At 43.1% G+C, this 17,212-nt stretch overlaps 1 protein-coding gene across 3 annotated transcripts in view; it reads left to right on the top strand.

Moving 5' to 3' along the window:
- Window positions 1-17,212, top strand: part of arhgef10la (Rho guanine nucleotide exchange factor (GEF) 10-like a) — a 148,443-nt gene that overhangs the window by 47,833 nt on the left and 83,398 nt on the right. For all 3 annotated transcript variants that reach the window (XM_068712574.1, XM_068712576.1, XM_068712573.1), the window contains 6 exons: window positions 3,692-3,784; window positions 4,788-4,958; window positions 8,651-8,796; window positions 9,658-9,821; window positions 13,989-14,104; window positions 15,447-15,574. In XM_068712574.1, the coding sequence (XP_068568675.1) occupies window positions 3,692-3,784; window positions 4,788-4,958; window positions 8,651-8,796; window positions 9,658-9,821; window positions 13,989-14,104; window positions 15,447-15,574 (818 nt within the window). The remainder of the gene's footprint in view (window positions 1-3,691; window positions 3,785-4,787; window positions 4,959-8,650; window positions 8,797-9,657; window positions 9,822-13,988; window positions 14,105-15,446; window positions 15,575-17,212) is intronic.

The following is a 17,212-nucleotide window of genomic DNA, read 5'->3' as shown; positions in this document are numbered from 1 at the left end:
GTGACTTTGCCAGAACTACATTTTTCAGACCAAAGTAGAATGTTTCTGATTCATGTATCACAATTAGATGTGCGTCTACTGCATTGGAATTTGTACAGTAATAGTTGGTTACATGCGTCCGTAAATATAGTATAAATAGTCACTAACAAATCCAATCGGTTTTGTCACAACCTGCTCTATTTTGCACAGGTTTTGCCCACTAATGGGATAAAGGTTGACCACGCTACTCTGCCGAGCAGCACACTTAAATTTGCAGTGCCTGCTCAGTCAGTCAGCTCTAATCTTTTCGAATGGTACTAAAATTCCCTTTCCTTCAGTAGCTGAAAGAAAAACATGACATTAACGGAAACTGCCTCTCTGCCTCGTGCTTTTTGGTGCCGCTCCACCTGCAGAGGTGCAGCTGATCCTCATTGTGAGGATGCCACTGTCAGCGTTCAGGGGGCCGGTGGTTGTTTTGACGGCAGGTTACTTGCCTCAGAAGCTCAACAGACAGCAGGTGGCATGACAGAGATGCCAACTTTCTTATTTCAACCTTCATTGCTAATGTAGCAAACTCCAGCTCACTCTCCAGAGGATGTTAGAGGAGGAGGTGTGGGAGGGAAGAGATTCACAGCAGAGGTAGTCATGTGTCCAAAATATTGGACTCAACCTGAAATAGATCTGTGGGAAACCTGAAGTGCACAAAGGACACCGAGAACAGTCAACCCAGGTCCAAATTGACCCGAGAATGATAATTCCCGATCCAAAAACCATCAGCCTGAACAGACCCAAATCAAGAGAACACCAACACAACACACAACACAACACAACATGAAAAAAGACAGTAGCAGTAATTTCCCCTGCACTTCACAGATCACTCTCTCAGTCATTCTCCTGCGATGATTATAACAAACCACCAGATCAGAGCTGATAGTCAGGCCACTCTGATCAATTTGGCTCAGACATATTTACACACAGAGCCTAGATAATACAACAGGACCCCACCTCACCTGGTGGTTGTCAGTTCCACCTCCCCAAATAACCCCAAGCTGTTGGGTGCCTTTTGGCTGGCTGCATCCGCTTTTCCTTACTTCCTTCATGGATTGACTACATTGACAGCTTGTAGTTCCTGATATGTTAAGCAAAGACTGCACTCCCTGGGTCTCCTGGCCACTTCTTCTACTTGGTAGTGAAGCATAAGTCCATCACCACTATCTCAAAAAGACAATGGTGAAATATATCAGTCAGAATTATCCTGCCGTTGGTCCAGTCTCCAATGGCAGGTTTGGCAGTTTGGCAGTTTTTTTTCCTATTGGTGATTATTACTGACAAGACATCTCTATCAACTGAGAAATTCCAGGTAATGTCCTAAGAGTTCAGTCAGCTGAACTACTGCTGCATTGATATGATCTCAGGCGGTGTTATGGATTCATACACCGTCTGTGCTGGACAGGTTTGACTGAACATGACTGCCTCCAAAAGAGAGATGGAGAGTTTCTCCCTAAAACTCCTCTCACCCACAACTGCCTCTCTAACCGGCACTACTCAACTATCTACAGCGCATGAAGCCGGAAAGAGCCCATCTCTTTTTACATCTTGACCTGTTCAAGTGTGGTGTAAGGATTTTGCTTGGTTATTATGTGTCTGTCCAGTTATTGAACATTGGATCATGCAGATAAAAATTGCATCTTTGATATCACTGCCTACCTACCCACCACTGTGATGTGATAGTTGTGTGGCTGGCTGCTGACCACTTGTGTCTCCTTTTAGTGATTGTGTAAAAGGTGTCTTGCTAGTCCGGTGTTTGCACAGTGGCTACCAAAGGGCTGTGACTGCTTTATAAACCAACTTACAGCAATGCAAAGTTAACTGATGCAAAATACACTAACAACCTTTCTTTTACCCATCTCCCTCAGGGGGGCATGAAAATAACTTAAAATTGATTTTATTATGCAGTTTATAGGCAATTTTTAAGTCTATTGACCAGTGAGAATGTGTCTTTGTGTGTTGAGTTCTGTGTAAATGCAGTCAAGCTGTTCCACGTGGCTCCCCACAGGTGGAGCCCTCTAATCTTTGCATCCTGCCACTCTACAAATTGCTGACTTCATGGGTGACTAGTTCGGCCACATTACTCAGTACTCTATAGAGGGCTAGAACATGACAGTATGAGTGAACTCAACAAGTGGCTGAGCCTTTACAGCCTGTCAAAGGTTTCTACCTGTGCTTAACTACTAGGGTCACAATCTGTAATCTTCGCAGACTGCACATGATTAATTGCATACTGTATATCCATATCCTATCCGGTGAGCTTTTCCCAACAAGGACAAGTTAATGCCCTATGTAGATGTTCGTTATTGGTTTCAATTCTATGCTCAAATTTATTAATAAGAAGAAATCACCTTTCTAAAATGGTGGATATTTTTGACCAAATACTCCACCTTGATCAATGATGTGAAGTTTATTGATCAATATATTTTGATCATAGCCACTATATGATGATATACTCTATGTGACTGTGACTGAAGGTATGTTGATGTGAATGTCATTATGACCAAAAAAAGTTCACAAGTTCATTCATTTTAATAAACTGGAAGCGTTAGATACACTCAGACGTTTGCATTTGATCCACTGCAACATGAAGGGCTCGAAAAACACCATAGACTGTGTATAAGAAGTGGACGAAGTCACTCTGATGTCACCCATTAGTTTGAAACCTCTAATTCTGCATTTTTGTTGTCGCCATCTTGGTTTGTTGCAACCAGAAATGACATGAGAGCTGAGTACATTCGTATGCTGAATAAGACATTTTTAGATAACCAAAAAGTTACAATTATCTTTCACAAACTGAAAACACTGGCAACCTGTCCATCACAAAGTAGCCCTGCCCTAAAGCATACCCTGCTTTTTGGTCTATTTTACACCTAATGGGACCATCATTTACTAAATGAGCATCATGCTGTATTGAAGAAGACTTAAACTAGAGATTGAGTCCATAAACTCATGTTTACAATGTTTACTGAGGTAATAAATCAAGTGAGAAGTAGATTCATTTTCTCATAGACTTCTATAACAATCAGACTTGTTTTTGTCTCATATCAGAGTATCAATATCAATTAAATTAATTTTGTAATATGAAGTATAAGTCAAACAGATATCCTGTTCTAATCAGCGTGTATCATCTTAAAAGTGCAATAAAAGTTTTCTAACCCAAAGGAACGATAAGTATACTTTAAGCTAAGAGAAAACTGATTATGTTAGCGACTGCACTGTATAGTATGATGCGAGATCTCTTAAATTTCAGCAACAATTTTCTCTTTTTTATTTCTGTCTCACAGTTGATCTTATCTGACCTTTACTACCATACCCGCTATTAAATGTGCCCAGTGATTTGCCTTTTTATACTGATGGTGTCATCGTGGCACAGACTTGACACTGCGCCGAAACAATTTTCTTCTGACCTACGCCCACAGTAATACATTAGACATACAACCCTCAAAAAAGCTCCTCTTAAATACTCTCATATGACTAACAGACACTGTTTTACATACCTTATTCACCCACTCACACGCCTACACAAGGCTTAGTGAGGATTCTGACAAGCTCCTCTTAAAGTAGGCATAGCATAGTTTCCTCTCAATGGTCTTTCTGTGCAAGAATGTTATTCGAACTGCATGTTCTATAAATATTTAATTTTCTCTCTTTCTGTTTCCAGAAGAAGCAGGTGTCTAGTGTTGACCGGATCACTCTGTACGGCCTGATGGTTAAGCCCATTCAGCGATTCCCTCAGTTCATATTGCTCCTGCAGGTACAAATTGTTGTTTGTGAATGGCTATTTCATTTGTTTTAATTAAGTGAATCCCTTAAGTTTCAGTAGTTAAACACTTACAATAGCTGCAAGGTTACAGAATCGATGATGGAGTTTGACTTATCCAAAGTACAAGAAGTTGCACCTCATTTACTTTTACACTAAAGTTAGCTAGAGCTAGAAAAGTAGCTAGCCACATCAGTTTTTCATAATGCTGGCCTTTTATCCTCCCTGACTCTTCCACTTTCCATTCTGAGCAAAGATTTGGATTTGAGCTTGACTTGCTGGATCTGAAGAAGCTCATTTCATCCCTCAGTAGGCATTGATTATCCATGAATTCAAAAGATAAGTTATGAATGTGAATCAGGCATTTTCTTCCAGACTAAACTCAGTACTCCAAATAGGAAGGGTATGTATTAAATCATACATTACAGGGAGCTAGAGCTCAAGGCATCACGGTACATCTGAGATGCATATCAAGACAATACCAAGCTTTCACTGGGTCATAGATAGATGCAGGGCAAATATAGACATGCAAGCCACAAAGCCTGCGCTTAGTCTAGTTTGTTTTAGCCAACTCTGCTTACAAAAGGGTAGAAATTGGAATACAATGAGCTTCACAAAGTCTACATAACCACTGCAAGGTTAGTGTGGTGTACACAGTCAAATCCGCTGGTATATGTGCCAGTCACACACCTGAACTCAAAGTGAGTGCTTGACGTCAGAAAGAAATGTCCAAAATGTCCCCTCTTTGCTAAAATGTCCTCGTTTTACAAAAATGCTTCCACTTACCAAAAAATGTCAGAACTTTCAAAAGTGTCCCCACTTTGTTAAAGTGTCTGAGCTTTCCAAAATGTCCCCACTTTGAACTTGACAATACTCACACACATTATTTATATTGCAATATACAAAATAAAGTATTGAATCATGAACAGTGAGTGGTTTGAATTTTCTTTTGACTTGGAAGGTCTTCACTTTAAACTTTGCTCATGACCTTTTCTAGGACATGCTTAAGAACACACCGAAGGGCCACGTGGACCGCCTGCCCCTGCAGCTCGCCCTGACAGAGCTGGAGATGCTGGCTGAGAAGCTGAATGAACAGAAACGAGTAGCCGACCAGATTGCAGAGACTCAACAGCTTGCCCGCAGCGTCAGTGATCGCCTGCTCAGTAAGGTGACTGGATGCACATGCACTTCCACATGCACGCGTACACGCACACACACATGCCCCAATCAAATCAACTGTGAGCCAGCCCCCTGCGCCCTTTTACTCCTCTGCGTTGTTATCGCTGTGAGCCAAACACCTATAAATTAAACTAGTATATGGCCATCGCTTGTATCACTTTCCCACACATTAATCTAGGGAGGCATTTTTATTTCAGGGAATTATCTTCTAGAAATGATGCCCATTATCATTCCCAAACAGTACCAAATGCAATGGCAGAGGCGTTGCCTCTCCATTACCACACAGAAATTACAGTCCTGCCGCTGCAAATCTGAACAAATGCTGCTTTGAATAAGAAGAATTAGGGGGTAAATGAGACATTTAATTGGAAACTGTAAGAGAGCTATCTCTTTCACCCTGTCGCTCTTCCTCTCTTTCCACTTTACCTCCCCTCTATTCCCCTCTTGCACTCCCTTGCTTACTTTCTCACTCCACTTATACACTCTTCTTCTCTTTCTCTAGTGTGACTGCATCTTCCTGTTTTCCTCTCTCTCTCTCTCTCTCTCTCTCTCTCTCTCTCTCTCTCTCTCTCTCTCTCTCTCTCTCTCTCTCTCTCTCTCTCTCTCTCTCTCTCTCTCTCTCTCTCTCTCTCTCTCTCACTCTCACTCTCACTCTCTCACTCTCACCCCCCTCCCGCTCTCTTTATTTCTTTCTATCAGCCCTTGCTTTCCAGGACTCTGAGATGAGTTGATTCGCCCTATCTCTTCCACTCCACATAGAATTCCATTTGCCGCGGTGAGTCTGCAGAATTCCAATAGGAAACAGTCTCCTCTATTGCCCCCATAACCATCCAATGAAATATTCATTCTTTGTCTCAAAGTATCTAAGTCGCCGGAATAGGACAGATAACAATGTGAGTGAGAATCGGTTTCGCACACACTCCCACGCGCACTCCCAAGCACACACACGCATGGTGCAATGCCCTCTGTGCCTATCGATGCTTGAAGACTTTAAGCAAACACAAACACCAAAGTACCAGGATGTGAAGGCCATATTTGGACATAACCTGCTGCTTGCAGTATAAATTGTGATGAGCCTGGCTTAGATTGGCGCAGTATGCATACAAATATTGACTCAGGCAGTCATAAAAGAAGCCGGAGCAAAGCGATAAAAAAAAAGAAAGAAGCTTTTGGTGCTATTTCCTTTTGCCGTGCAACATATGGATGACAGGAAAGCACAACATATGCTAAAATGCTATAGCATAAATTGCATCTGTTATGGAATTTATTTATTGTGTCTGTACGTGTGTGGATGCGTGTGTGTGTGTGTGTGTGTGTGTGTGTGTGTAAAGGTGTGCATGCAGCAAACTGTTTATGCGTTTGTACCCATGTGTTGTTGCCTTGTTGTGGTGGAAAGGATTGTATATCCCAGTCAGTGACGTGCGGTGAGGTTTGTGGCAGGTGAGGCACTGACACTACATAAGTCAGATTTACAAATATATGAACCCAATAGAGTAGCTTAAATCACCATTCAATTGGCAGCTTGCACATTGACTACTGGTTGTTTTTCATATTTCATATCAGCATTCTTTACACACACATAAGCAAGGTACATATTTGATTCCACCGGGAGCGTGTGCACCGCGACCTGCCCCACCAACCTGCCCCACTATGGAGCTAAATCCAGGTCAAAAGTTTTGATCATTTGAAAAAATAATTTGAACCTGAAAGTTGAAGTTATGGTCTTGAACATTGAAAAATACAGCAATGTATTCAAAATAAAAATAAGTGGATGAAAAGTTTTTTTGGGTTGAATATAATTTTGATTCAGTTCTGGAATTTTTTTGAATACATTTATTTTTTTCATTTTTCACTTGTATATATATTTAATATTTTCAGATTAAAAAAAAAATTCCGTTTCAAATCTTTTTTTCACTTTCAGATTGTTTTTTTCAGTTCAGACTTTTGACAATGATCTAGCGTGGGGGCGTGGCTTCAACTGAGAGGGCGTGTCATCATGAGTGACAGCATCACAAAGAAGGCTGAGGATCTTCCTCAACCGACAGCGTTTCAGAAGTAGAGTGCTCGCGGGCGCCACCCACGAAAATCGTGAGATTCCGCGATAATGTGTGTAACAATCTCATCTCTCATCTCATCTTCAACCGCTTCTCCGGGATCGGGTCGCGGGGGCAACAGCTCCAGCAGGGGACCCCAAACTTCCCTTTCCCGGGCCACATCAGCCAGCTCTAACTGGGGGATCCCGAGGCGCTCCCAGGCCAGTTTGGAGATATAGTCCCTCCACCTGGTCCTGGGCCTCCCTCGGGGTCTCCTTCTAGCTGGTCGTGCCTGGAACACCTCCCTAGGGAGGCGCCCAGGTGGCATCCTTACCAGATGCCCGAACCACCTCAACTGGCTCCTTTCCACGCAAAGGAGCAGCGGCTCTACTCCGAGTCCCTCACGGATGACTCCTCACCACATCTCTAAGGGAGATGCCAGCCACCCTCCTGAGGAAACCCATTTCGGCCGCTTGTACCCGCTTGTACAACCACGGATGTATAAAGAGAACAACAAAGACTTAAAAGGTTACTTTACCTGTCTGACGTTGAATTGCTGTTGATTTGTTCATATTTCCTTGTTTTTTGAGACATTTTTAAGCTTGGATATTTAATCTTACATTATTGTGGTCAAAGCAAAATATAAGAAGAAGAAGAAGAGAAGTGTAGAAGAACGACAGAACAAGCATAAACCCGACCCGTGGGCTCTCACACGCCCTCTTCATTGAGGCAAAGTAGTGTTTGCCTCCCCTCTGTGCTTTTTCACTGTGGTTTAATGTCAGATCAGCAACACTAAATAGGTTCTACACATACGTGAAATACATGACCTATTCTATGTAAAGAAAGGACATGTAATAAAAGTGTCTACAAATATTACAGTGGTGACAAACAATGAGAAAGCAAAAGGCACGCGCTCAACCCAGTTTATGAGGGATTGCGCAATCTGAGGTGAGGCACAGCTCGTCGCTGCCGCACCTCGCATGTCTCCTCTGTTTGAACAGGACATGCGCTAATTCAGCGATTTTGATATAAAAATGCTTGAAATGATTGGAATCATACAGAAATTACATTGATAGCACAGATCTGTAGAGAAATATTAATATTTATTTTATTTTAGCATTATTTGTTTTTTACTTTTCATGATGACAGGTGAGGCTCTGCCTCACCTGCCTCCCCTGACCACACGTCCCTGGTCCCAGTGCTCATGAGCTAAGTCAGTTTGACTCACCACCACTGGTAGCGGTATGGTTGATAGCACGCCGCAGACAAAAGGACAGAATGATCTGAAGGGATGTGTTGGACTTGTTTATTTAGAAAAGACGCTCCTGTTACGCCTTTAAAGTTTGTCTTTAGGTGCCTCTCCTCACGTGTGTGCAGAGCAGAGATAGCGTAAGGACATTCCCTCTGTCACTAAGTTTGATGAATGAACACGCTAGGGTTGCATTTCTGCCTTGTGTGTGTGTGTGTGTGTGTGTGTGTCGTATGCACATTAAATGACCTTCAGCGGCATGAATGTGTCGCTAATCCCTGATGAGACATCTCTTCCTCCAAGGCCGACTTCTGCGTCCTCCGGGCGTCAACTCTAGAGGACTGGCCCTTTGTGATGCTGTCTCCACCGCCTCTGATCTAATTGCTGTGTCCCTTTTAGCAACTGAACTCAGAGCAGGGGTCACTGGTCCTTTGTGAGACGCTTATTGAGACGGTGTATGGCGAGAGGGGACAGGTCCTGAAGTCGAAGGAGAGAAAGGTCTTCCTCTTTGATGATGTGCTCATCTGTGCCAACATAAATGTCAAGTAAGTCCCTCTCGTAGAACATGTCGAGCTAGATTCCGTTGCATTAAAAAATACTTTGCTAATGCGTTCGCAATGCTTAGTTCTAGCATGAAGTTAGTCTGCTATACTGCACCGTTAGGAGAAATAGCTATTAGGTGGCATGACGCTCTAATGTGATGCCCTAGGTTTCGCAAGGATATTTTGGCAAACTGCATTGGAAAGAGAAATAGCTGCAAGGGGTTTGGAGCCCAATCTGGAGTTGCAGGAGCTTTATCAGCTTTAAACAAATGGTAGAATGCTTAACTACAGCTACAGGAGTCCTAGATTACTGACATAAAACATTTTTTGGTTTCTTTCTAATTTATCTTCTGCGACAGCAACATTGATCACATCTCTCTCTCTCTCTCTCTCTCTCTCTCTCTCTCTCTCTCTCTCTCTCAAAGTAAACAGGAAAAGGGATTTTGTATATTTCGCAAAGCCCCTGTCAAAGATGTTGCTTAAAGCCCTCTTGTTCAGCCTTCAAAGTAATTATCACTCCACGTCTTATTCAACTCGAGTGTCCCGAAGTTGACTTTGTCTGCCCTCCAGGATCTTGACAAACCGATCACAATGTTGATTGTCTGCGTGATTACAGGAATACATGAATAGCAATGAACTCCTCCTCACAGCCAGGGGTATAATTTTGGCAGGGAACATGGGTGATCATACGGATTCTAATTCCCACTCCCAAGTCTTCTTCGTGACATGTCTCCTGCTACGGAGCATTGGGTGTAGTGCTGTTAGCAGGATGCGGAGAGGGGAGGGAGGGTAATTTCTCTCAGGTTGTTTTTCCTCGAAAACTGTGTCCTAATTTTTGTATGTTTTTGGTCTCATCTCCACCAGGGGGCCTCCGGATATCAGCAGCCTGGTCCCTGTCGGCCCCAAGTACACGATGAAGTGGAGCGCCCCCCTACAGCAGGTGCAAGTAGTTGAGGTGGGCCAGGAGGGCCCTCAAAGCAAAGACACCCTCTTCCAACAGAGTGGGGCCAAGCGAGCCTGCACCTCAGGTAAATAACTAAAGAAAATGTGAACCAGTCCTATCTCGTTCCTCTCCCCCGTGTGTCACCCTCGAGTTAATCTCATCACTTGGACTGACTTTTAGTCTCAGCCCCTTACTCTGACTCAGCAAGACTAATCTGTTTCTGTTCTCAAGTGTCCCGCGGAGGGCTGGAGACTCATCCGCGCTGCTTGTCACTGTGATTGAGGATGTGTTTGTGAGGAGGACAGTGATGACGGTCACTCGTTCCAATCTGCCTAGGGTGTTTTATCTTGGAGAGAGATGAGGGTGGTGGAGAGCCCCCTGCCTCAGCATCCCCACAGTCTCATTTCACTCTCTGATAGACCACAAACACACCGAAAGTGGAGTCATCAATCTGCAGAGATTATTCCCTCCCTTTGCAGGCCCAATTAGAGAGCCAGTAGCAGTAGATAGGAATCGGTGGTTGAAACACTAGTTCTCCCACCAGCCCTCAGTAAACTCTGGTGTATACAGAGCTTGAAGAGATCCCTGATAAATGTGCCATGGGAAAAAGGGAGATACAAAGCCTTATCAGGATGTAATGGTACAGGCTTTTTAAAGTTGCAGTTCCATGACTTAAATATTAATGGTGCTTTCCTCCGAGCTACCCATGTCATTCTCAGCAAGCAGCTACTGTTTGAGAGCCGGTTCTGATTCTCTACGGATTAATGATTCGCTTTTCGCTCAGGTAGTGTGTACTCACAACTTTGCAGCAAAGGTTTTGGGGATCATTTAAGGTTCACTCTCAATGCAGCTGTCTCTCTTCCTTTTACTTGCGTCTAACTCTGCAAATGTTATGCCCCAAGAAGGAAAGGAGCTGGATTCTTTTTTTTTTGCTTCACTTTTTCGACACACTGCAGTCACCGTAATCATGTCTACACAGAAACCTCCCTGAACATCTGTGGGACCGTTCCCCAAATTTTCATTCAGACAGCCTGTCCCATCTATTTATAGTTTTATCCCCTGTGATGTCATTCAGTGGGGTGTCTACTCTAAATCCTGCGCTCCCTCAGCATGACTCAAAATGGAGTCATTTTTCATCTTCTGCAGGCCCCAGTGCCCTTCTTTATTGAAGAAAGCTGTCCTTTAGGGAAATGCAGGCCTGTCTCTCTGACTCTTCCCCTTCGTCTCTGTCTATACAGTGGGGAAAAAAATGTAGTCAGCCACCAATTGTGCAAGTTCTCCCACTTAAAGCCTGTAATTTTCATCATAGGTATACCTCAACTATGAGAGACAAAATGAGAAAAAAAAAAAAAAAAAAAAAAATCCAGAAAATCACATTAAAGAATGTATTTGCAAATTATGGTGGAAAATAAGTATTTGGTCAATAACAAAAGTTCATCTCAATGCTTTGTTATATACCCTTTGTTGGCAATGACAGAGGTCAAATGTTTTCTGTAAGTCTTCACAAGGTTTTCACACACTGTTGCTGGTATTTTGGCCCATTCCTCCATGCAGATCTCCTCTAGAGCAGTGATGTTTTGGGGCTGTCGCTGGGCAACACGGACTTTCAACTCCCTCCAAAGATTTTCTATGGGGTTGAGATCTGGAGACTGGCTAGGCCACTCCTGGACCTTGAAATGCTTCTTACGAAGCCCCTCCTTCGTTGCCCGGGCGGTGTGTTTGGAATCATTGTCATGCTGAAAGACCCAGCCACGTTTCATCTTCAATGCCCTTGCTGATGGAAGGAGGTTTTCACTCAAAATCTCACGATACATGGCCCCATTCATTCTTTCCTTTACACGGATCAGTCGTCCTGGTCCCTGGAAAAACAGCCCCAAAGCATGATGTTTCCACCCCCATGCTTCACAGTAGGTATGGTGTTCTTTGGATGCAACTCAGCATTCTTTCTCCTCCAAACACGACTAGTTGAGTTTTTACCAAAAAGTTCTATTTTGGTTTCATCTGACCATATGACATTCTCCCAATCCTCTTCTGGATCATCCAAATGCTCTCTAGCAAACTTCAGACGGGCCTGGACATGTACTGGCTTGAGCAGGGGGACACGTCTGGCACTGCAGGATTTGAGTCCCTGGCAGCGTAGTGTGTTACTGATGGTAGCCTTTGTTACTTTGGTCCCAGCTCTCTGCAGGTCATTCACTAGGTCCCCCTGTGTGGTTCTGGGATTTTTGGTCTACAATTTTGTTTCTGGTGTCCTTTGACAGCTCTTTGGTCTTGGCCATAGTGGAGTTTGGAGTGTGACTGTTTGAGGTTGTGGACAGGTGTCTTTTATACTGATAACGAGTTCAAACAGGTGCCATTAATACAGGTAACGAGTGGAGGACAGAGGAGCCTCTTAAAGAAGAAGTTACAGGTCTGTGAAAGCCAGACATCTTGTTTGTAGGTGACCAAATACTTATTTTACAGAGGAATTTACCAATTAATTCATTAAAAATCCTACAATGTGATTTCCTGGATTCTTTCCCCCCATTCTGTCTCTCATAGTTGAAGTGTACCTATGATGAAAATTACAGGCCTCTCTCATCTTTTTAAGTGGGAGAACCTGCACAATTGGTGGCTGACTAAATACTTTTTTTCCCCACTGTATCTCCGTCGGACCGTCTCCTTCCATGTCTCTTCTTGCCAACACACAGAAAAGCCCTCCGATGTTCATGATCTTTTTTAGTGTCACTTGTTTACTCTCACGCTGCCTTACCTTCATTCTGTCCCCCATTACACCTCCCTTATTGCTGCTTCGCTTTTGGCCCGCTGTCTGGAGTGCAGTTATTTAATTTTTTTTTGTCAGAAGTGTAGCATTGGGGCTTTGGCTGAGGATCAGACAAGGGTTTTGATGCCGTTGTGGAAAGCCGCATTGTCTTTAAATCCACTGGCTAGCCTCATTGGCACAGCAGCTGAGTGCTAGATGTTGACTTATTCCAGAGCAACCTTTGGGCTCCGGCCTTGCACACCAGTGGGCTACGTGCCTGGCGGCCGATGTGAATAGCCATGTCTGAGTATGAAAACCATATCCTGCCTCACCAACGGGATTACGCTGGATTACAACTCAGCACATTCACCTCTCAGGCCGTAGCCAACAGCCGGCCCCAGAGGAGTCGACGAACCTGTACAGGGGTCCAGGCAATCCCTTTGGAGAGGACAGGAAGACATTGTTCTCGCGACTCGCAGCACACCCTTTTGTATTCAGATGTCTCACCTATTGATTTCTTTGCACAGTTGACAGATGTCACTGGCGGCCCATGACGAAGATCCCATTAAACCCTAAAAGCTACAATAGAGCTCCTTAAATGAACAATGCAAGCCCACCACTCTCCTTTTCTCACCCCCTTTTCCTCTTATGGTTTTACTCTCACTCCATTAATGCACGCGGACAGACAAAAGACAGCGGGTCCCCTCGGAGGAGCATGCCTCGCTAAGCCCGCCTACCGGCTCAGCTCTTTCTGCTACTTTATTATGTGGCAGCGGTGACAGTGCAGGACAGCTCAGCAACAAAATCTACCTGCAGAATTTAATTAGGCAGTTCTGCTGCTGGGGAGATGTGGGCCAGGGGAGCCAGGAGGATGGCAGACAGGAGGAGACACAGCTATCGATTCGCAGCAGCAGCAGGAGAGAGAGAGGGAGAGAGAGAGAAAGAGAGAGAGAGTTTGAAGGCAGCCGGCCTCAAATCGATGCTGAATTTTGCGTCTAATGAGACACCTGCATTGCTTTTGGCCAGCAAAAGGGCATCATAGCTCCGAATAACAGTTTCTCCATCTGATTTTTATTTTTTTACTCATAAATGCATTCTCTGTAGTTCAACAAATAATGAAGATCGATCCACCTGCACATCGAACCTCTTTTATTAGTGCCACTGGAGTTTCAGCAAAGGGAACTTTTCCCTCTCCATTCCCACAAGTTCTCAGCAGCAATGTCATTGTGTCCTCTTAGTGTTTAGAGGACTTCAATCTTGAACATTAGATAGTTGGTCAATATACCATATATGTTTAGTGTATACATTATTGAAATTGTTTAAATGATTAGTTATGAAAATTGATTGTCAACAGTTTGTTAATCAAGTCATTTGTCAAACATTCACTGGTTCCAGCTCAAAAGTTTTTTTAATCACCTTGAGTATACTTCTTTTTTTTCTGCATAAAAAATATGCAATGCGATAGTGATATTACAAACTCTGAGGCTTTGCTTGTTGCCCACTTCTCAGGCAAAGCATTCCTCGGCCCTCCACGGCTCTACCAGGAGCTGCAGGAACTGCAACATGACCTTTCCGTCGTGGAGGAGGTCACCCTCCTCGTGGGCACTCTGCAGGGGATGTACCAGGTACCTACATGTCACTTCATGTTACACTTTTACTGTGCCTGGACCGTCTCACAGAGGAAATGTGGATCATACAACATATAGCCTATAATGCACCAAAGTCAGCTGAAAGGAAAGATCTCAGGCATGGTTTAACTCAATCCAACTGACTTTCCAGGCCATGCCACTGAAGTCACAGTTTGTTACATTTACACAGCACAAAAACACAGCCCTGCTCTCTCAAGGCTTTCTTTAAGAGCTGACAGATTGACCTTCAAATGTGATATTCCCTTATACAAACATTGCTTTCAGTGTCACAAATTATTTAAAAGCTAATTTTCTCAAGATATTGACTGAAAAGATGTGTATATGAAAGATGGAAAGTTTTCTGTATGCAGCAGACTACTTAACAAGAGCTCCTAAGCCCTGATGACAGACCACAGAGTCACAGAGGCAGCAAAGACAAAATTGAAGTATGCACTGCTAATTTGAATGGCCGGATTCAGTGCACACTAAGACATCAAGTCTGGATGGTACAAGGAATAACCATTTGGGGAAATCTCTTTCTGCTATCTCTTTTAAAGAAATTGTAAAAAAGATTCTTGATGTTTAAAATGTGATCAAAGAGCAGCCTCATGGTCTTCTTAAATCATCGATTTCTAAAAGCATGAAGTCCCATCTAGCTCTTCATCAACAGTGCCACAATGTTGAGAAGGAGATTTTCCCCCTGATATTCCAGATAGAAGTGTTAGATTTGCTATGTTGCAAAAGGAACCTGCAGCGTCCCTCCTGTGGCGTTCAAATCAGGACACTTCCCAGTAGTCTGTCATTAACACATGAACTGTACCATACTCTACCACAGCCAGGGAGGTATACTCCAGCAATCACCAAAGAGCCTCTCAGGGTAATGATGGCACCTTAGCCTCCCTGCATAATGAGCACATTGTCCTCAGGAAGAGCGATATTGGCCCAGCACTAAATGACGGATTTTTCACTTTCCACCCAGTTATCTTACTGTCCACCGAACAAACAGACAAAACACTTCTGCACAGCTCATTGGCTTCAGAACAGTGATTTGATTCTGTTTGACTTGAAGGACTAGAATTAACTGTAAAAGGGATGCTTATGTTGAGGTTGATTCAACGTTACCTTTTGAGGGGCCAAAAGCCACGACCATGTAGTGTCAATTAATGTACTGCAATTTTTATGTGAGTGGATGTGTAGTTGTTTGCCTGTAAGAATATAAATATGTAAGTACTGCACAGTGTGCTCTGTACACTTCTTGGCGAGATGACCTACTGTACGCTACAGCCAAGAAACAATTTTTAATTGTGTGCATATGTGTGTGTTTTTTTTCCAATCAAAGAACCTTAACACCACTGTTGCCCAGGACTGGTGTCTGGCTCTGCAGAGGCTCATCCGCATCAAAGAAGAACAGATCCAGAGTGCTAACAAATGTCGCTTACGCCTGCAGGTGCCCGGCAGGCCAGACAAGTGAGTAGTGTCTCACATACGTGCTCTAAGTAAGATGTACTGCGTATGTTTAGGTGCGAGAACATAAATGACCACAACAGCAACGGGAACAAATCAGGCAATGTCAGCAACACCATCCTGAAAATGGAAGTACAGCAACATTTGTGATTCCACAAAAGGTTTTAATGATTAAATAACCAGATGAACATAGGCAGAAGCAGGCTGTCATGTTCACCACCAAAAGATGACAGTGACAAACATTTTAATGTACATACAAACAAGGATTTTTACCTGAAAGTGGCACAAAATGGAGGAGGAAATAGAGGGATGGGTAAACAACAGGACATGGTGGTGATGTTTGTATACTAAGATCTCTTGGACAACAAGACATTCTGAACTTTTGCAAATCAGAGGCGAGGACAGTTAATTTTTTCGCGCCTGGGTAATTACCTTACTCAAATAATTAATTTCCCTCTGTGCTTGTACAGAATAATGAGTAGCCTCCACAAAATGTTCCTTTTTATTTAATTTTTTTCTGACTGATAGTCAACTCTTGTAATCGATCATTGACCGTTAACTGACAGGATTAGTGCCTTGCATTGTGGCTGCTGTGGTTGAAGTGTTCACAAGCCGATAACGATAACCAAAAAACAGGTTAAATCCATAACTTTCTTTCGTTTATTTGTTTATTAATAATTTCTGTGTATGTATGTTGAGAGCAACGTAAAAACCGGAGTCAAATTCCTTGTATGCGTAATGCGTCAATTAGTTAGTAGGTTGTCAGCCGTGTGTTTGTCCGGCATAATTTGAGAATTGCAAATCTGGTGTAACGTTAGAGAGTGTTTGGTCGAGAGAGAGAGCGCGTGTGTGTGTAGATGAGTATGAAGTTAGCAGTAATGTTAACAGCTGTGACCGTAGCGGTGCAGTGTGTGTACATGTCAGTGAATAAATGCTTCCACCCCGAGACCCAAGACCGAACCACAAGTTCCTCCGTCTTGCTAGCCTGCCTGTAAATGGGGTTAGCATAAAGCTAGCAACAACAATGGCCCAGGCTCACTTAAGGTGGCCTGACCTTTAAGCTGGACCAGCTATTAAGTGACAAGCCTCTCTTCTCTTGGTTTTGCTCTGCTCTTTTACATTTTTAGTTAGTTAGTTTCAGTTAAACTGTTCAACTTATTAAATTAAGTGTTCAAAATTCATATTTTTCGGTTAGACGGTTCATTTTTAACATACCTAGGCACCTTCGCTGCATCCTGGGCTTAGCAACACCCAGATGATAGTGATTGGTTTAAAGAAATACAAACAAGGCAGAGCATTTTCTTCCCCCTTTTACAGAATGATAATATGTGGAGCCAGACCTTTCTTTAGCGCTGACTCAGTGCTGTGAAAATAGGAATAGCCTTTACCTAATATTGGACCCTAGTGCAGAACTTTTCTGAATTGCTCAACAAAGAGCCATATTATTTTATGTTTACAGTGGCTGTGCTGAAAAGCCAAATGTTCTGCACTTGGCAAAGCAGTAAAAGCTGTAATTCAGCTGCTGGTTGTGTGGTATCCAGGCTTTAAACACTTTGTTTTTAAGATTAGATTTCTATAAGAGTTAATAAGGAAAAGTAAACTGTAAGTTAAGAACTTCTACAGTTTAGTTTTATGTACACT

Source organism: Cebidichthys violaceus, unplaced genomic scaffold (genome assembly GCF_023349555.1).
Source record: "Cebidichthys violaceus isolate CVI_PGR_0920_01 unplaced genomic scaffold, fCebVio1.0.p SCAF_17, whole genome shotgun sequence".
Taxonomy (NCBI): domain Eukaryota; kingdom Metazoa; phylum Chordata; class Actinopteri; order Perciformes; family Stichaeidae; genus Cebidichthys; species Cebidichthys violaceus.
The sequence above is the reverse complement of the archived record's forward strand: the minus strand, read 5'-3'. Positions and strand labels throughout refer to the sequence as shown.